This window comes from Brachycentrus maculatus, unplaced genomic scaffold, assembly GCF_059751285.1.
Source record: "Brachycentrus maculatus isolate JH-2025_06_01 unplaced genomic scaffold, ASM5975128v1 h1tg000244l, whole genome shotgun sequence".
Lineage (NCBI taxonomy): Eukaryota > Metazoa > Arthropoda > Insecta > Trichoptera > Brachycentridae > Brachycentrus > Brachycentrus maculatus.
The window spans coordinates 2,776,501-2,798,292 of NW_028280995.1; the positions used below are offsets into that span (position 1 = coordinate 2,776,501).

The following is a 21,792-nucleotide window of genomic DNA, read 5'->3' on the forward strand; positions in this document are numbered from 1 at the left end:
CTATGACAGTTTAGCGTGATCGAGTTCACTCGCACCGTGATCGCGCACCGATCCGGAGAAAGACGGACAAGTGCACAATCCAATCATACGTTTTTTCATGCTAACCGGACTGCCGGACAGTAAAATCCCGTGTAGTGCACAATCGCCCTTTAAGAGCGGCTCCGGCACAAATATCCGCAGAAAACCTCTTCGACTCTACGTATTCACGCGAACAATATTTTTCAAGCATGAATCTTATTAAAAGCAAACTGAGGAGTTGTCTTAATGACGAGAACCTGGAAACGTGCTAAAAATAACGACATACAAACCAGACTTGATCGAACTTTCAAATCACAATAAACAGTGTTCTTATGGGATACCTTACTTTCTAAAGATTTTTTCCAAAATAAATGATCTGAGAAGGTACTTAATGGAAAGATATATATTTAGTGATTAGTCATATTTCGTTATTTTGTTTTTACCTTATGTTTTATATATTTTTTCATTTGTTATGTTTTCTTATTTTTTATATATTTCTCATTTGTTTATTTTAAATATGCTTCTTACCTTATGTTTTTCTCATTTATTTATTTTAAATATGCTTCTTATGCCTATTTATTATACCTGTTTATTGTTTTTATATTTTGCCATGTATTAGTATTAGTTTTGGTCATTTAAAAAAATATTTTTTGTTACTTTATTATTTGTGTTCCAGTCTTGTTAATCTTAATCCCATGTCCCAAAATGAGAAATAGAAATTACTCATCGGGAATATTAAATGTATATATCGCTCACTCCTTTCAAGAACGTCATAAATCAAAAAACTTGATTTTTCAGGAAAACGTTTTTAAAGTTTAAAAATATAATACAATGTATTAAAAATAAGTATGAAGCAACTTACTGAACTTTTTACTGTGCAACATATCTTTTTAGGTAAAACCTGAACGTTTTTTCTCTATTTGAAAAATATTTAGTATATTTAAAAAAATAATTAAACAATACCTTTTCTTCAAAATGCAAAAACAACACTTTTTGTCCTGTAGTGGGTAAATATTAAGTTAAAAATATGCCGCTTTTGCTGGGATATAGTAAATTTTCTGGGCATTCCGAAAACATGCACAACCGAAAATTGACGATTTTTTATTTATGACGTTCTTGAAAGGAACGAGCGATATGTCTTATGTATGTAATAAGTTTTGAAATAAATAAATTATAAAATCCTTAGTTAATGTAAAATTAGAGTTATTGGTGTATCCGTAATTTAATAAAGGTCTAAAATTATAATAAAGGTGCACTAAACTGCAAACAGATTTGGCTCTCACTTTTTAATCATTGTAATGTGCATAGTTCGCTCTTTGGCCAATAGATTGCCGACCACTGTCTTCGGATTTTGATGAATGTAAATCTTGAAGGTAGGTACTCGAGTAGTCCGGTGTATGAATACTTACATTTTTTTTATTTATTCGGGAATTGTACAGCTTCAAATTTAGTAAAAGTATACAATAAAAAATAGTTACGTTCATAAAAAAAGCCAATTACACAATTCCACATTTCGCTCACTCCTTTCAAGAATGTCATAAATAAAAAATCGTCAATTTTCAGTTGGGCATGTTTTCGGAATGCCCAGAAAATGTACTATATCCCAGCAAAAGAGGCATATGTTTAATCTAATATTTACCCGCTACAGGGCAGAAAGTGTTGTTTTTGCAATTTTGAAGAAAAGGTAGTGTTTATTTATTTTTTAAAATATATTAAATATTTTTCAAATGGAGAAAAAACCTTCAGGTTTAACCTAAAAAGATCTGTTGCACAGTAAAAAAGTTCAATAAGTGGCTTGATTAATACAATTCATTTTTAATACATTTTGTTATATTTTTAAACTTTAAAAACGTTCTACTGAAGAATCAAGTTTTTTTGATTTATGACGTTCTTGAAAGGAGTGATCGATTTATGTTAAAGTAACGATCAAAAACATCACTTGATAAAAAAATTAAATAAAAGAGTGGGAGTATGTGTGTGTGTGTGTGTGTGAGTAAAAAGGTAAAGTTTACGGTATAAAACATACCCTTACTGACAACATTTTCGAATGCGTCCAAATCCTTGTTCACAAATCGGGGTTTCTCGGCTTAGGTGTTATTTTTACATTTTTACATCACAACATAGATGAATAAGAATATGAACGTCTGGGTACTTACAGGGCTTATGATCTGTCATAGGCTGTTTGAATGATCACTTAACACACGTGTAAAATTCACCACTCTATCCATGATTGACAACCACACTACACAAATTTTTGGAACTCCTACATTTATCACAAATCTTATAACACTTAATGAATTAGTTCCCTGGAGTCATCTATGGTAGGTTTGAGAAAACTTTTACTTAACAGAGATCCTTGTATTTAAATGTATGCTAGCTTTTTGACTGCAATTGCCTTATTTCATAGAATATAATATTTTCATTCCTTCACTAGCACTTTGAAATTAAATTAGAAATATGGGATTTCTATTTTGTTTCTTTTCAATTTAACCAGACTGAGTCACAGCTGCGCGCGGTCGAGTATCATAGGAGGTATACGATGGAAAAAAGTGGGTACATGTTGCAATAATAAGTAAATTGATCTATTTCATAATTTCATTCAATAATATTATTTCACAACATTTTGACATATACTGTAATCAAAACAATATTACATTTTAAAACATCGAATTGCGTTGCAACAAAAAATAACAGATTTACGTTTTCTGCTGTAACATATCGCTCACTCCTTTCAAGAACGTCATAAATCAAAAAACTTGATTTTTCAGGAGAACATTTTTAAAGTTTAAAAATACTATACAATGTATTAAATAATAAATATCAAGCCACTTATTGAGCTTTTTACTGTGCAACAGATCTTTTTAGGAAAAACCTGTAGGTTTTTTTTCCATTTGAAAAATATTTTGTATATTTAAAAAAATAAGTAAACAATACCTTTCCTTCGTAAAATGCGAAAACAACACTTTGTGCCCTGTAGCGGGTAAATGTTAAGTTAAAAAGCCTCTTTTGCTGGGATATAGTACATTTTCTGGGCATTCCAAAAACGTGCACAACTGAAAATTGACGATTTTTGATTTATGACGTTCTTGAAAGGAGTGAGCGATATGTTCGAATGCTGAAATAAGGAAAGAATGTTAGGCTGAGATAAGCACTATCGATAAAATTAAGGAAGGTGTGTTGTGATGGTTTGGACATGTGGAACGTATGAGTGAGGAAATAACGGTTAAACTATTTTATGAGGCGAATGTAGTTTGAAAAAGAAGCAGAGGAAGACCTAGTAAAACTTGGCACAATCAGGTATGTCATATACTTGAAAGCGGCTGGTTCAGGAGTCGTAATAATCGTCGGGTATGTATGAGGAGATGCATGAATGTGGACGAGGCGAAGAATGTTTGCAAAGACAGAGTGGTGTGGCGTTCGATTCTCTCTGCCTACCCCTGCGGGGAAGCGGCGTGATGGTTCGTTAGTTAGTTAGTTAAATCAGTTTCCCCACCAATAGTCAATGTGTGGCATTGAAAACCGATAAACCCATTTTGCATAATGTGGGTAGGTACTTCTCTTTACGACTCGATTTGAGGTCGCGGTATGCAGATGCTCTGTCGATATAACTCAAGTGCATTCAATCATTGGATTGATCTCGTAATGACGTGCGCTCCGTGAAGTCATCCCGGCTCTATTTTGAGTCCATCACTTGGCATTGTTGGCTATTTACATTGCACATTGTAGATACGGAGATGACGCGCGAAGTATGCCAGAAATCTATGTTCATTTGTCACAACGTCAATGCAATTGTTCAGCATTAAAATACGAGCGCAAATTCATGTATTGTTCGATTGCGGTAGATGAATAGTGAATAGTCATCGAATGAATGCTGTATCGAAAACGTTAGATGATTGGGTTTACTCTACAAAAGACGTTAGAGATTATTTTTGACGTAAGAGTAAAAAAAACATATCCTAATTTTATTTTGTCGTTCGTTTATAATCGCGATTGCGCCAATTTTCAATGTTATAATTTTTTAAACGAACGAAAGCATAGAGAAAACCCAATCATTTACTTTGACAAGGATTAAATTAAAGAAATCATAGACAAACCGCAATATATATTTTTTTGAATTACCTAACTTTTTTTCACCAAGCTTTTTTTCAGACCTCTCCAGCATAAACGTTCCACACTTCGTTCCCACCAACATCTTAACCTTATTAACCTCCCCTAACAAACTTGCATATAAAATAATTTGTAAATATCTTAAAATTAATTGTATACATTTTTAAAGGTGTATAATAACTCATTAAAATAACTCACTAAACAAACTAACATTACTAATAAAACTAACCCCACTAACAGGAATACTAACACTTGAAAGTCAAATGTAAAAAGAGTAAATAAAAAATAACTCGACACTGGCTATAACACCCAAGATGGGTGAAAAGCCATTAAAAAAAAGAAGAAGAAGAAGAAGAATTACCTAACGTCCAAGTGACTCTGAAATCTAGCAACGGCTTATGCAACATAACTTATCATGACCCTACTCAGGCTTTAACTTTTTAAGTTTTATAGCCTATGCCTACTCGTGAGTGGATTTACTCTTTATGTTTTAAGTTACTATAATTTCATGTAATTCATGAGTGAAAATTCTAGGCAAAAACACTCGTAACTTTATTTAATTTCATTCGTTTATAATCGCCATTGCGCCAAATTTTAAAATGTATAATTTTTTGAACAAACAAAATCATAGACAAAGCCTACAATAAAAATCAACCGTCACTTTGACAAAAATCATAGACAAAGCGCAATAATTTTAATTACAGTAAGCCCCCGTATAACGTTGAGATAAGTACCGCGTTATCAGAGAGAATGTTATAGGGCTTAAATGTTTTAAAATAGTATTTTAATTTAATAATGACTCATTTCAGTCATTTCCGTTGGTTAAAATGTAAAAATACGATTAAAAAATTAATTCCTTATAACGTCCCCTCTGATAAACCGGTACCTACCTCAAAGTTATAAGGGGTTTACTGTGTTTCAAATTACTTTCAGTGAACTCCCCTACAATGTTGAGATAGGTACTCCCTTTAACTTATAATAATAATAAAACCCTTATCCGCACCCCAATGGTGCATAGGGCACTGCATCATATAAACAGTGTTATATAAAATAGACGGCGATTTATTAGAAAATTTATGATATAAACAAGATGAAAGTAGGAAACAGAGGGTTATGGTTATTCAAAACCATGTATGACCGAATTTAGTAAAAAAATATATTAGCAGAGACCTCCATGAAATGTAGGGTTCTTCCCAAACTATTTAACATACTAGGAGACGGCTCAAAATAACCATTTTATTATTTTTTTCAGTGATTTTTGTTAAAGAACATCAGGTAAGGAATTTAGGGGAAGAGGTGGAGAATGAGAGTGAAAATCAGTTGTCAAAAGAGTCGCTGCTTAATAAAAGCTTTCCTCAATACATCATAGATGGCTGTTGTGAACTCATATGTACTGTGTCATGAGATTGATCATTATATTTTAGAGTTCCAAAAATTTTAATACTGTGGTTGACAATCATGGGTAGAATTAGTGAATGTTGCAATGTTGTGTGTAAAGTGATCACTTAACCAGCATATCACAGGTCATAAGCCCTGTAAATACCCAGACTTCCATATTCTTCTTCATCTACATTGAAATGTCAAAAAAAACGTAAAAATTAATTGTTTTTATTTTTACCTGGGAATTGAACCCGAACCTCCAGACAAACATACTTACCATTACACTAAGGAGGCAGACTACTATTTTGTACTATTACTAAAACTACCAATACACCTTTTGTCTGCAGGTGTAGGTAGAGAGAATGGAATGCCACACTCTTCTGTCCTGACATACACTCCTCACCTCCTTCACATCCATACATCTAATCGTACATGCCCTCCGATAACGCAGACTTTTGACAACACGAGATTTTAGGTTCTGATTGATCTGATTGCGCCAAGATTATTTTCGGCCGTCCTCGTTCTGTTTTCCCGCTCACATTCGCCACAGTTAAAAATAAAACAACACTTAGTTAAAGAGCAAAGTTTTATTAATAATCATAGTAATATGACACAGCTAATGCAGACTTAGAACAATATAAAATGCCTAGAATGTAATTAACAGTTCCATTAATACAACTTGTTTATATGTGTGTGTCTATAATTATCATAAATATTATATTCTGAGTAAATATATAATCCAAAATACAATGCTAAACAGTATTATTTTCAAAAATATAAACAGGTAAGTAGTTACTAACACTAAACACTGGAAGTTTTAATATGCCGTTGAAAATGCTTATATAAAATAAATTAATATACACATCATTTGTTTAGATAAACGTAAAAGTTATACAAAAATCATTACAATATCTATATCCTGTGTCCAAACAGTGCTGTTAACACATTGGTATATGATGAAGTTTGTTAAAGAAATGCAATTTGATGCGGGCGATATCAGACCGCATCGAAAAATGATATTTTTTGAGACCAGAAAAGAATCAATAACGTTTTTGTATTATGGCGACACCTATCTGCTATACAGCAAAGCAAATATGGTAAGAAATTAGACAACACCTTAAGGACCGGTCCCGCGTTATTGCGGGTTTATAAGTAGTCAAACTCAATGACATCTATTGAGTAAAGTAACACATTTGTTCATTCGGAAATAAATTCAGACAAACAATCACTTCTGTGGAATTCCAGGAGTTAAAATTTTTCCAGAAAACTCTTAAAATGTAGATGGTTTTGCCTCTATTTTAATTACAGATGAATTTTTGGAGAAAACTGACAATGTGTGCGGTTATAAGCGTATTTCTCATACATTAACATGCGTTTGTTTAGGTATTAGGACATTTTTTTATATATACTTCATATGAAGTTGAAGGTAATCAAAATGCAGAAAAATTTGCACAACATATAGAAAACATTACATTACACAATTGTAGCATTATTTTATGAACTACAGGTGTTATATGATGGACTACATTTTTTATTGTATATTTCCATCACTACAATGTTGCCAGATAAAGAATGTTTTCCCGCGGCATTAAATATATGGCCGTTTTTAAGACAGGCAGGAATTTTAAATCAAACACTGGACATTTTTATATTAATTTAGAGTAAGATGCGCCTGAATCTTGGAGGTATTTTTAAGAAAAAAGTCCGCCTTATATACCGCAAAATACGGTATTATTTGCAGAAAGTAATACAATTCATTGAAAAAATACATTTAGCTGCTGATTACGAATGTTTCTAGTGCATTGTCTGTATATGAGGAAGATTATAAAAGTTGTGAATAAGAAAAAAGAAAATCGGTAAACAAGAGTTATATTGATGCTCTCCCAGTTATTGACTTTACCTAACGTGATGTTAGACACATTGAAAAATTAAATCTGTCCAAATCTATGTATGTATTAATATTCAGCATAGGAAAAACAAGAGACACGTAAAAACAAACACTCAAAGGCTACAAACACAATGGTTCAAAATTCAATTACATTAAAATTATGTTATAATACAATTTATATTTGAAGCACTAACTTTGTGATTTTCCATTTTATAATTAAAATGTAACTTTGTTTTAAAATCACCGTAAATATAGTGATTCCAAAACAAAGTAACATTTTAATTATAAAATTGTGTTAGTTAATGTGCATGCATTTCAGTGATACATATTTATTTTTTATAAATAATTTTTTTTTAAACACAACCCCTTTATACAAAAATTTACTTGAGAAATTTAATATTTCTAAAACCCTATAGGATAATAAAAAAAACATAAACCTAACAATTTTCTTAGCTTTAATATTATCATTTATCAAAGTGATATAATTTTGATAAAATAATATTAATTATTGAAGTTTTTAACAATTATTCATGACATTAATGGCACAGCCTACGGTGATTCAATGGGTCCTAAATATCGAAAATACAAATACAGCCAAACCTGGATAAATATCGCTCACTCCTTTCAAGAACGTCATAAATCAAAAATTGACAATTTTCAGTTGTGCATGTCTTCGGAATGCCCAGAAAATGTACTTTATCCCAGCAAAAGAGGCATATTTTTAACTAAATATTTACCTGCTACGGGGCAGAAAGTGTCGTTTTTGCATTTTGAAGAAAAGGTATTGTTTAATAATTTTTTTAAATATACTAAATATTTTTCAAATGGAGAAAAAACCTTCAGGTTTTACCTAAAAAGATCTGTTGCAAAGTAAAAAGTTCAGTAAGTGGCTTGATATTTATTTTTAATACATTGTATTATATTTTTTAAGTTTAAAAACGTTCTCCTGAAAAGTCAAGTATATTGATTTATGACGTTCTTGAAAGGAGTGAGCGATAAGTGAAACCTCTTTAAAAGATTTTAAGTTTTTCTGCCATTTTATACCTTTGTAATAGAAAGCATGGATATTGACATATTCCCCACAGATGACTCGTATACGCTTCTTTGCGTATGTCATACTTTTAACATAAAAAAGATCAGTCACAGCAACATTGCTTTAAGATTTTGCCCATAGATGCCACTAGATGAATATTATAAACCCTTACCGGCCGAATCTCATTCGACATAGATTTTTTCCTCTTAGGTCTCATGTCTCATGTCAAGTATTATTTAATTAAAATACACGCTTACATTTTTGTCACTCGTATATCTATAACAACAGTATGTGAAGCAGAGGACGAACGATTTTTTTCCAATTGGGATGCAACTGTCTACATAGATTTATTTTTAATTTTGGGGGACCAAAAAGACATAACCAAAATAAAATAACATGAGGCTCTGTATATATAGAAGGCAGAAAAAGAGCCCCCAAAAATTGTTTTTTAAATATATATTTAAATACTTCTTTTGTTGTAAAGAAAGAATTTTGTGTTTAAAAATTTCTAGTTTAAAATGTAGCTATTTAAAAAAAAAAGACATTTTATTTCAGATGTGTAAAAATGCCCATATCGTAGTTATTTGAATACAATTTGCACCCAAAGCAAAAGTGTTAACTCATTGTTTGTGGAAAACTATTAAAAGCGTATTTAAAATACTGTTGGTAGAGAGCGGGAGACGCTTATAAGCGTTCTATTTGCTTCCTTTTGGTAGCACCAGATATGCTGAAAAACATTTTACAGGTCTGAATTGAGTTTGCGGTTACTAGTGATTAGTATATGACCCTAATTAGTATACTAATCAGGGTCGGGGTTGATGAAAAAACTACCCGACAACAATTTGTTAAAAGAGATCTTTTTCTAAGATAAAAATATCACTTTGGCTCTCTTATATGCAGGTTTGATTGTATTTTATTATAACGATGACACATTTCATGATATTATCAAAGTAATACCTCATATAGTTCTGGCTTGATTAGTTTTCTTCAAAGATTTTCCAGATGGTTCTTAAATAGAGCGAATAAATCCTAAATTTAATCACCATTTCTGGCTTGCCCAACTGGACTATGTGATAAACATAACATTAGAAAATTTAATTGATAATTTAGTCAATTTATGAAGTTGCCATTATGATATTTAAGGCTAATTTTATACCTCGTAATTTGTAAAAGTGGAAAAATGGATGACTTTTACTAAGTTATGGAAGTAAATTTAGTATTGACATTTCTTGATGGAATTGCATTAAAAACAATAAAACAACAAGTATATAGCTTTTTTCACATTTATTTTATATGATTACTGCCCAGGTTTCGTCAATACTGACATCATAAGACCGATGTCTGTAGAAAGGTGAAAAAAAAACTAAAAAATTGTATATTTAATAAAATAGCGACTATATAGTTTTTTAACCATTTATTTTATTTAACCAGTGACTGGGATTCGTCGTTATTGACATCATCACACTGGTGTCTGATCACTTAAACCAGCCTATGGTTGGTCATAAGTCCTGTAAATGCCCAGGCTTTCATATTCTTCTTCATCTATGTTGAGATATCAAAATGTAAGAATAACGCAGATTTGTGAAGAAGAATTTGGACTCACCTAAAATGTTGAGTATAATATTTGAAGAGATGAAAAAATATACATAAATAGTTATATGACAAATATTTTATTAAATTTAAATAGTATTGAAATGACAGTTTGTTCCCGTGTGCAATTGACCTTGGCTGTTTGGAAAATGTCCCCAATTATCGGCTAAAACGGAGATTTATAAAATACATTTATTTTGTATCAACATTGTTACTTTGACAGGTAAAATAAATAAATAGTAAATTAAAGTACAGTAAAACCTCGTTATAACAGACTAATTGGGCAGAGGGGGTGTCCATTAAAGCCGAAAGTCCGTTACACAAACAAAATTCTATTAATCGTCTTTGAACGCTTTTCGTAACGTTGCTATTTGATATTGACACACTTGCTTGCTTTAAAAAAGAAATCAAGTTATGTTTGCAGTTTTGAAGTTTGAAGTTTTTTTTTAAGAATCAACTCTCTAAAATTACGGAAATGCGTGTAATACTTATTGACTGGATTTTTTGACCGTTATTCTGAAGTTCGTTAAATGGAGGTTCGTTATATCGAAGTTTTACTGTACTTTCAATAGTAATCATCATTATTTTATAATAAGAAGTTCATTATATAATACAACAATCAAAACATTTAATAACAACGACAATGCATCAATCAGATTAATGCCAACAACATCAATGAATAGGCACTAAAGAAATTAATAGTGACAGTAAAAATATGAATTTAAAAAGTCAATATTAAAGACGTTTATATATTTTAAAAATATATTATGAAAACTTTATAAAGTACTCAAGTTTTTACAATTTCGATAACTATAAAAAAAATGTAAATTCTGTAATAGCAAGATAATCCACATTCTCCTTGGAGGACCTCTACTGGACTCCGAGAAGGTGAAGCTCCTATCACCAAGACAGGTTGTGAGTTACATGACTCACATAGGTCTTGGGAGTGAGCTGTGATACAGAGGGAGGTTACAATAGACCTAATATGGTCGCAGTGACATAAGGGATGGAAGATCCCTTAACCTCAAAAAAAAAATAGGAAGATAATGCTTTAACCCTAGATTACCGGACATTCGTAAAATTTACGAAGGACAGCTAATTTGTGGTGAGCAACCAGGCAACACATGTAAAGAATATAGTGAAAACTAGCATGTATCTTTTTTGTCTCAACTTGAAACATGTACATATATGGAAGTCTGAGCAATCCAGGACTTACGACCTGGCATTTGGCTGGCTCAAGCGATCACCTTATACACTTATGTAACATTCACCCATTCTGCCCATTATTAAACATACATATTGCATCATTAAACTTGTATTTGTGCAACAATCTTAGATCCTACCGCATACTGGTAAGATTTTTGATACATTCGCTTAAGCAAACCAAATTGTGTCGGGTTGTGGTCCCGTGGTTAGTGTCGCGGACTCTTGAGTCAGAATTTCTCGGTTCGAATCTTTTTTATTTTATTATTTTTATTAAACCTTATCCGCACACCAATGATGCATAGGGCACTGCGTCATATAAACGCAGTGTTATCTTGATCGTTTACACATGAAGAAAAGGTGATCAGCCCTCCGCTTCAGGTACCAGTCCAGGGTAATAATATTGAATAAATATTAGTGAAAAAATCACTTATATTCATTTTACCCCCCTTAGGAATTGAACCCGGGACCTCCAGAACGGTAGCCGAGCGTGCTGACCATTACACTACGGAGGCGGTTCGAATCTACTCTACCATAATTTGATACCAATTTCTAATAATGAGCCGCTTAGGCTCAAAAAAAAGCATAAAATTGACATATTTTCGTAAATAATAAAAACACAAATATTTTTATGTTCTTTGATGTTTTTCGCAGATACTTTGTGGCACATTTTATATACTTTATAAAATTAAAACACTTTGTTTTAACCACTTTTTTATTATTTGTGTATAATAAAAAAGTAAATAGTATAATAAAAAGTAAAGCGCGCGCGGCTTCATACTGTTTTTGGGTGATTTCATTCCTAGTTGTTATTTGGAGTTGCTACGCAATGCACAATAAAAATAACATTTAGGATTTTTAAAATCATATTCTCATATGGTGTACGGAGTGTGTGGAAGTTTTTGGTAAGGGAATGTAATGAACTATGAGTATTTTAATGTTTTTAATATGTTGGAATTTAACGAACCCTGATGATGACAAGGTTCTTGTCGAAACCGGTAGGTTAAAGTGTACTAATAATGAAAAGTGGTTTAATTTTATAAAATATACATCTTTTATTAAAAAAAAAATAATAAAAAAAATGCCAAGTCGTAAGCCCTTGGTTACTCGGACTTCATATACATGTTTCATTTCAAGTTGAGACACTTTTAATATTTAAAAAAAATGTGTGTAAAAATATTATAAATTTTTACTACCTATAGTTTGATTTTGTACTTTAAAAACGTCAAATAAAGTCATCAAATGCCAATAATATAGTTGTATCTATTTATTCAAGTTATATCAACACTAAAAATAAATAGGTATGTTTTAATATTATACAGTTAACACCCTTAAATATTATGTAAAGAAATAGATACATAATAGCAAGACAGATAAAATAGCATTAATGTCTAAATGAGACAATAAAAATGGTCTAATGGTATGGACCAAATGAAATATTAATGTTGGTAACAGGAATGACCATCATATTTACAACTTATAAGAATTATACCTTTAAAAATTCCATCCCTTGAACATTACAAAATATAATTTAATATGCGGTACACAAATTGACATATATCGCTCACTCCTTTCAACAACGTCATATATCAAAAATTGACAATTTTCAGTTGTGCATGTTTTCGGAATGCCCAGAAAATATACTATATCCCAGCAAAAGCGGCATATTATTAACTTAATATTTACACGCTACAGGGCAGAAAGTGTTGTTTTTGCATTTTGAAGAAAAGGTATCGTTTATTTTTTTTTTAAAATATACTATATATTTTTCAAATGGAAAAAAAACCTTCAGGTTTTACCTAAAAAGATCTGTTGCACAGTAAAAAGTTCAATAAGTGGCTTGATATTTATTTTTAATACATTGTGTTATAATTTTTAACTTTAAAAACGTTCTCCTGAGAAATCAAGTTTTTTGATTTATGACCTTCTTGAAAGGAGTGAGCGATATATCGCTCACTCCTTTCAACAACGTCATATATCAAAAATTGTCAATTTTCAGTTCAATGTTTTCGAACATGTGCCCAAAAAATGTACTATATCCCAGCAAAAGTGGCACATTTTTGACTTAATAATTACCCGCTACAGGACAGAATGTTTTGTTTTTGAATTTTGAAGAAAAGGTATTAAGTATTTAATTATTTTTTAAATTTACTAAACATTTTTCAAATGATGGAAAAACCTTCAGATTTTACATAAAAAGATTTGTTGCACAGTAAATAGTTCAATAAGTGGCTTGATATTTATTTTAAATACATTGTATTATATTTTTAAATTTTTAAAATGATCTGAAAAATCAAGTTTTTTGATTGATGACGTTGTCGAAAGGAGTGAGCGATATGTGTACTGTTATATGAAAAATATGCATTTATTGAATCCTAGATTAACCCTGGATAACTAAACTATGTTTGTAGAAACAATGCCATTTGTGGATCGCACAATATTGACATATGTAGTAGCTGTGCGGAATAGTGATTTATTGTTAAATGTCTCTTACATTCATTCCTAATAAACCAAACTTAAGTGCCATGTAACTGGTTCCTATTTTTAATAAATACTTTTGATTAAGTTTCACGTTTTTAATTGCGTAGTCCGCCAGACGAATGTTTAGTTATTAAGGGTTAATACAATTGAAAACACATCGAAATAAAATGCACTTTACATCCCAATAACAGACAGAATATATATATATATATATATATATATATATATATATATATATATATATATATATATATATATATATATATATATATATATATATATAATCATGTTAATATAAATAAGTATAATCATTAAAAAACAATAGAAATTTATCTTTAATCTATACCATGTCCGAAAATAAGGTTCGCATAGCATTTTCATTGATTTTCAAAAATATTTGTTATAATACTATAGAAGAATTATAACTAGGCACATAAGAAAACTTACCACAAATTAAGTAAGTGTATTACAAACAAATCCAACCATCTCCAAATGGATCATTTTGAACTCCAGTTACCTTATATTCCTCACCCTTTCTTCATCCGTTGCACAGTAAAAAGTTCAATAAGTGGCTTGATATTTATTTTTAATACATTTTGTTATAATTTTAAACTTTAAAAATGATCAACTGATTTTTTTTTTTTTAATATATGACATTGTTGAAAGGAGTGAGCAATATGTGTTCCATATTTTAAATTATTAAAATAAGTGTTTGACAAAGGTTATAAACAAGCACACAGATGAGCGCGCTTTAATACTTTTTTTGTATGTAAATATAAATACTTTTAAGAGAACTGGTTAATGTTTTTTTTTTTAAATCACTACACTAAATTAAAATATTTGATAAACTGAAGAAGCTTATATTGAATTCATTTGGAGATTGCTGAATTGGCTTATCATACCTTCAAAAAAGAAAATAATTTTTATGTATTTTTAAAATGATTAAAATTTATAATATTACAAATGACTGAATATAAAGTTAAAATTTATTAGACGATATTCTAACCCTTAGCACTCTTTAATCATTATTTAAATTAATTATTTGATTGATTTATAAAATAAATTTGAAAAAGGGTCATGCGTTAGTTACATTGTGGAGTGTGTAAATTTTTGCAGTTTTTATTTATATTATTTTAGAATTGCAACGTATAAAGACAAGCCAAAGTCGAGATGAGAGTTGGCATAATATATATACAAACAATTTTTAGCTACACACCACATAAGACTGCTAAGGGTGGAGTAAAAAAAGTAGATATTGCTAGGCATTACGAAAAAGATTTACGAAGCGTCCTTCTTCCTTTGTTAATTGCTGATTTTCCATCACACCTTATTACTTTTTGACTTGTCAAAATAGCGAGTGATTTTTTTTTAACGCAGCAACAAAAGGTTAAAAAAAACTTGTCAAAAACAATACTTTACTCTGACTTTGATTCATCCTTGGTAGGTATTGCTTTCTTTCCCTCTCCCTGGAAAATAATGTCGGGTTAATATACGGAAAGAAAATTAGTAGAAGGCGAATGAGAAGCAAGCAGAGAAATGCAGATGAAAAATTATGACGGCGTATGAAATATTTAGATTCTGAGATAAGATTTTATATATTTAGATTAGATTTATATTTTGTAGGTGGAACTACAAATAACAAGTAAGCTTTCAGTTAGAATGACGATGAATTAAGTGCTTTTATTAAACCTTTGCATTAAAAAGATATTTAAATACAATAAACTAGTTCCATTCAAACCCTTATCCGCACCCCAACTGGTGCATAGGGCACTGCATTATATTAACACAGTGGGACATTGATTTTTAAGACACAAAGCAAAGGTGATCGGCCCTCCGCTTCAGGTACCAGTCCAGGGTAATATTGAATAAATATTAGAGTGAAAAAATCACTTATATTTATTTGACCCCCCCCCCCTGGGAATCGAACCCAGGACCTCCAGAATGGTAGCCAAGCGTGCTGACCATTACACTAAGGAGATGGATAAAGATTCGGCAGTCATTTTGCAGTAACATCAATCTAGTTTTACTTGGTAAAAACCACCATTTCTTAAAATTTATTGTTACACGTGTTCCGATGCATTACGCATAATTTTTTTGAAATTGATGCGGATACAATGCATGAAAATGATGCATCGAAACACGTGTCACACTAGATTTTAAGAAAAGGTGGTATTTACCAAGAAAACAAAATATGTATTAATTTACAATTTTATACTAATATGTGAAAGAGGTTTGAAAAACTGAGCTCTGTTGCAAAATGTATTTTTGCAGATCTGACTCTATTTTTTTGTAATTGTCAATATAAGATGGTGGCTAAAATAACAAAATGGGTCGGACATAACGGCGACACTTAAAGCATTCAGAGTGCATCGAAGAGTGTTTGATAATGAGCGAGTCTAATTTTATTACCTAAGACTGCAAAAGCATCAATACAATAAGATATTTACAAATAAACTAATAACACTGTGCTAACTCGCAATACTTAACACACATGCAAAATTGTCTCCTTGACTTGGATCCATTTGTGAGTCTTGGAACGGCCATAAAATAAGTGTTAATGCCTATTCAATAGGTCACACATACAAATATATTGTTATTTTATACTTGGCATTATATATATATATATATATATATATATATATATATATATATATATATATATTTTTTTTTACAGGGCAGATTCAGGTTATTGTATTCATATCAGTCTTTGAAGTATTTTATTCTAATGGGCGATTCTATTGTAAGAAATTAATAAGTTACACAAATATAGTATGCATGAATTAACATGATCTATAATGATCTGTGAGTAATGAAGAGATAAGGCGTAGGACGCAGCAAATCTTGGTCACAACTGTCGTCAAGAAAAGGCGATTCAGTTGGCTTGGCCATGTACTCTGCATGCCTCCTGAGAGCCGCCATTAAGCTTGCCTCTTTTACAAGGCATCAGGTTCGCGCAGCCCAGGACGACCGCTGCTGACAATTCGTCTGTGGCTCAGTCCGGTTAAATGGGCAAGAAAGAAAATAGGAAGCACATGTTTTTAATGTGTTGCATTTCACAATGCGTGTGAAGCAATGTAATTATTTAAAATCTACCAAACAATAATGCAATTGAAAACAATAAAAGTGAGAGCAGTGTTTAAGTAGCAAGCTGTCTGCCATGAGCAATGTTTAGTATCGCGTGTGTTGCTGTTATGACGATCAGGTGGCGCTGCCATTATGATAAACTTAAAAAAAGATCAGAATGGACGCAGTGTCAATTGATTGATTATTATGTGAAGGCAAGGTGATTACCCCTGTGCTTTGGTTACCAGTCCAGGATGATATTAAAAAATATTAAGAGCAAAAAATCACCATGCCCTCCTGGGAATCGAACCCGGGACTACCAGTACGATAGCCAAATGTGTATACCTCTATACTACAGAGGCAGACAGAAGTATCACGAAATAGAGAAGCCACTCTAAAAATATTTTCTCCATTAAGCAGAATATTCAACTGGTTGTAAGTAATTTCACTGGTAATATCTATCTTTTTTTAATCAAAATTTTACTTACAACATTTTGAGTGTGTCTAAATACTTGTTCACAAATCTGGATTATCTCCAACCATAGGAGTTATTTCAGAATTTGGACCTCACATGCTAAGAAAAGATTTTCTGCTCAATAAAAAGCTTCTTTTCATCTCACCAATAGATGTCTCTAGTGAAGTTCTAGCGATTCAAAAACAATGTTTCAAAAAATTGGTTCATATATATATATATATATAACTTCCAAGAATTTGAGTAGTGTGGTTGTCAATAATGGGTACAATTGGTGAATATTACACGTGTGTAAAGTGATCATTTAAACCAGCCTATGACGGTCGTCAACCCCGTAAATGCCCAGACTTCTATATTCTTCTTCATCTTCGATGAGATGTTAAAAAATAATATGGAAAATTAGACTTGTTAAATGGCACTATTTCTTTAAATCTATTGTGATATGTGTTTCGATGCAGAATGTATCAAAAAACATCTCACAATAGATTTTAAGAAATAGTGGTATTAACCAAGCAAAATTTTAATTAAAAATGTTTGTAAGTAACTGAACACAATAACCGGTGCCGCCTGTAACTGTGAAATATTGATGGTTTATTGATGTCATCCAATTAATCCAATGACTTCTCGGTTAAAGCGTGACCGATTTAGACACACCGAGACAAGAGGAATGATCACCAGACTTGATGGTAGAATGAGTGATACAATTTTGGATGCAACGTACCAAAAGTTTGTGAGGGAAATGCGGATTCAATCTCGCCGCAAGTGCTCTCAGTCTATACCTCAACTTTACTTTGTCCTTCCACTTTTCTGGCAACACGAGCAACATTGTCGTAGTGTTGCCGGCAAACAAAACGAAGAAGAGAGCGGCAATGGTCGGGACCTGCGGTGCATCAAGTATGGTAGTATCAAGCGAGCATGCAATTAACAAAATTAACAAAGCTATCTAGATATTAGTGCTACAATGCTAGACACTGTAAAAACACACATAAGTGCTGCATTTTGAAAATATTACAAAGAAAAATGTTACTAATCCGCAATGCATCATTTTCAACAGAGAGAACACAAAATTTGTTATATCTTTGTTGCTTGGTTTTTTTTTTTTTCGCAATTTTATGGTATTTTAAATTAATATTTTTTTAAATTTTTTTATTAATTTTGAATGAAAAACAGTGGGAGCAACAAAGATTTATATTTTCGAATTACAGTTAGAATTGAAGAGCTTTAACAATATATTGTTTTCTCTTCTTCTTTTTAACCCTTATGGTATTTATAACCCTTTATAACCCCAATGGTGCATATGGCACTGCATCGTATTGACGCAGTTTTATCTTGATCGCTACTTACATGAATGCAAGGTGATCACTCCTGCGCTTCTAGAATAATATTAAATGAATAGTAATGTGTAAAATCACTAATATTTATTTTCACCCCTGCCCTGGGAATCGAACCTAGAACCTCCAGCACGGTAGCTTAACACACTAAACGTTACACCACAGAGGTGGACAATATTGTATAGATATTTTTTTGTTGTTGCCAAAAAAAATTTTTTGTAATTGTGTAACTATTTGAAGGGTTAAAAATATGTCTCTTTTATGTAAATGTAAAATTGGTTCAGTGACACATGTCGGCTGTCCAAATTTAAAACACAGTAAGGGACATTTTTTTTGTAGTACGTTTTTTTTGCATTTATGGACTAAGTAGACTCTACTTAGTCCAAAAATGCAAAAAAAAACGTACTACAAAAAAAATGTTCCTTACTGTGTTTTAAATTTGGACAGCCGATGTGAATATTTGTGAATTAATATTTATATTAAAGATATTCAAATATTGGATGTCGAGTATTCAGAAATTATTTTAAAAATTGAAAATAATCAGTATTAGTACAACTGTTATTTGTAACATTTTCGAAACACATAAACATTTTCAATACACAAAAACGTAAAACAAAGATACATCTACAAAATGTGCATCTGAGAAAAGAAAGAGGCTGGAAAAAACACATTAGTCTCACAAAATCAAACTGCAAAAAAAAATACACAAACAATATTACTTTTCGATAGTTTATGATAACACAAAAGACAGAGGTATACATATATCGCTGGTCTGAAAGAAAAATGACCCGAGTTAAAGTAATAATATTTTCATGGGGACCGATTCAAGGGTGAATTACTTCTGTTGTAACTCTTTGTGGCTCCCTTTTACGCGTTTTTGGAACTTATTACAAGGTGAGTAAATTCACACAGGTTTTACAGTAAACTTTTTTATACTTTTTTTTTTAAATTGGCAAACTACCTAAAATTGAGTGATACATCCCACCTTTCATAACATAATAATGATACATAATATTGATTTTACTTAAACGTTTTTTAATGATTGTACTTGAAGTTACTTAAACGTTGTGCTTGTACTTAAAGTGCTTTATACTATTCCTAATCTGTAAATTATCATTCCGTGTCGGGTTGTGGTCCCGTAGTTAGTGTCGCGGACTCAGAAGTCGAGTTTCTCGGTTCGAACCCACTCTACCACAATTTGATACCTATTTCTAATAATGAGCGGCTTAGATAATAAAAACGTGTAAATAATAAAAACACAAATAGTTTTCTCTTGTTTTAGATAAAATTTAAAAAAAAAAAAAAAAAATCCTTTATTCATTATTTTTTGACTTGTGTCTTTTTTCATTTGGAGAAGCGATAGGTACATAATACGGTAATTATTAGTTAATTGTGAGTACAGCATCCCAGAAAAAACACGAGATCTATATATAAACATATTTTTCTTTGATAAGCGCAGTTAAGGTGTGATAACTGCAGTTACAATATTTGTCTAAGGATTCAAAGCGCAATAAATTATCCAATCTTGTTTACGAAGTTGATATGTATATAAACACAGCATAAATCACAGCTTTATCTAATTGGTACATAACACGATTATACTGTTTTATTATTTTATGTAATTTAATAACACAAATTGTTTTGATACCTGTATGTCAAAGGGATAATGTTCTATATCCATTTTGATGACGGCGAAAGCAAAAATAAATCTGCAAAGAGGCAGCGTAAAACTCGGTACAGTTTAATGTCGAGTCGTGAGAATGTTGAATATTATTACGGCTTCCATACATTAAACGCGAATGCGGCATTAACACGAGGATAAATTTTAAGACGTTTCACTGAGCCAAGTCAATATAAGTGTTGAGTAAAAAGACATTTTGAGACAATGAAATGGCGTCAAACTAGTTTTTCGAGCCAAGCCATTGAATGAGAATGATTTTCAACTGTTGACAACTATTTAGATGCTGGATTGTCTTGCCTATTGGCTTACAGTAAATGCGCAATCCTAGCCACTTAGTTACATCCCAGTCCACAAGTTTGAATAGCTTAGTAGACTGGTATCGCTATTGAAGACTAAACAACAACAAACAAGACTTGGGATAAAAACAACAAATCACATTTTTTTTCATATTTAGATTCCTTGTCTACATTTCATTTTTCACATTTCAAATCCTTATCCGCACCCCAATGGTGCATAGGGCACTGCATTATATAAACACAGTGTTATCTTGATCGTTAACACACGAAGGAAAGGTGATCAGCCCTTCGCTTCAGGTACCAGTCTAGGGTGATATTTAATAAATATCAGAGTGAAAAAATCACTTATATTTATTTGACCGCCCCTGGGAATCGAACCTGGGACCTCCAGAACGGTAGCCGAGCATGCTGATCATTACACTACAGAGGCGGACAATACAAAAAAAGGAAATACAGAAGATGTTCTTTTAACCGGCGACGCTTTAACAGGCCTCTTCTAAGAATGCTAGGAATGATGTGCGGCTTTTCCCTGTACATATTTTTCACAGTTTGTGAAATGTTAATTTTTGTGTTGCTTAAATTTTTTTTAAAATTATGTGTTTTTTTCTTCCTTGCGAAAGTGTTTTTTTTTAATGTGTTTTTCACTACCTTCTCTTTAACCGGCTTTTTCGTTATCCGGTCCTGAGTCGGTCCCCCCAAGGCCGGTTAAGAGAGCGTCTATCGTATTGTTTTTAAAAATGAATGTCATTTTGATCAGCTGTGAAAAAATGCTGCACTGTGTAACATATCAACAACGCTATTTGTATTTATGCTGACTCATATAAGAAGAGATTTTAAGGTTTACAAAAAAAAAATACAAAACTATGATATCCTTTTAGTTTGTTGTATATCCATTCTGCAGTAAGTTTATCAAAGAACTCTTCTTTTATGTATTAATTTTAAATCAAACACAGATTTTTTGAGTCTACTAAGTTGTATTTTATTAACAAAAACACATAAAAATTCTATTGTGACATTTATTTGACATTGTGACATATATTTTTATGTGTTTTTGTTAATAAAATACAACTTAGTAGACTCAAAAAATCTGTGTTTGATTTAAAATTAATACATAAATTAAAATAGAGTTCTACAAATTAAACGCCAAATCAATAAATAAAAACTCTTATTTTATATATTAAATGTTAAAATCAAACACTGATTTTTTGAGTCTTCTAAACTATATTTAACTGTTGAAAAACACATAAAA

The 21,792-nt window shown here is 31.3% G+C and overlaps 1 protein-coding gene across 3 annotated transcripts in view; it reads right to left on the bottom strand.

Moving 5' to 3' along the window:
• Nucleotides 1-21,792, bottom strand: part of LOC148306327 (transmembrane protein 120 homolog) — a 369,069-nt gene that overhangs the window by 321,824 nt on the left and 25,453 nt on the right. Inside the window, exons 7-8 of one of the 3 annotated variants that reach the window (XM_088265275.1) lie at nt 17,957-18,115; nt 13,996-15,166 (exon numbers count right to left, since the gene is read on the bottom strand). The exons of 1 other annotated variant lie outside the window; for it this stretch is intronic. In XM_088265275.1, coding sequence (XP_088121401.1) covers nt 15,116-15,166; nt 17,957-18,115 — 210 coding nt within the window. In that variant the 3' untranslated portion in view covers nt 13,996-15,115. Of the gene's footprint in view, nt 1-13,995; nt 15,167-17,956; nt 18,116-21,792 lie in introns of those variants that run through there. One more of the 3 variants, XM_088265276.1, reaches the window with a different exon arrangement.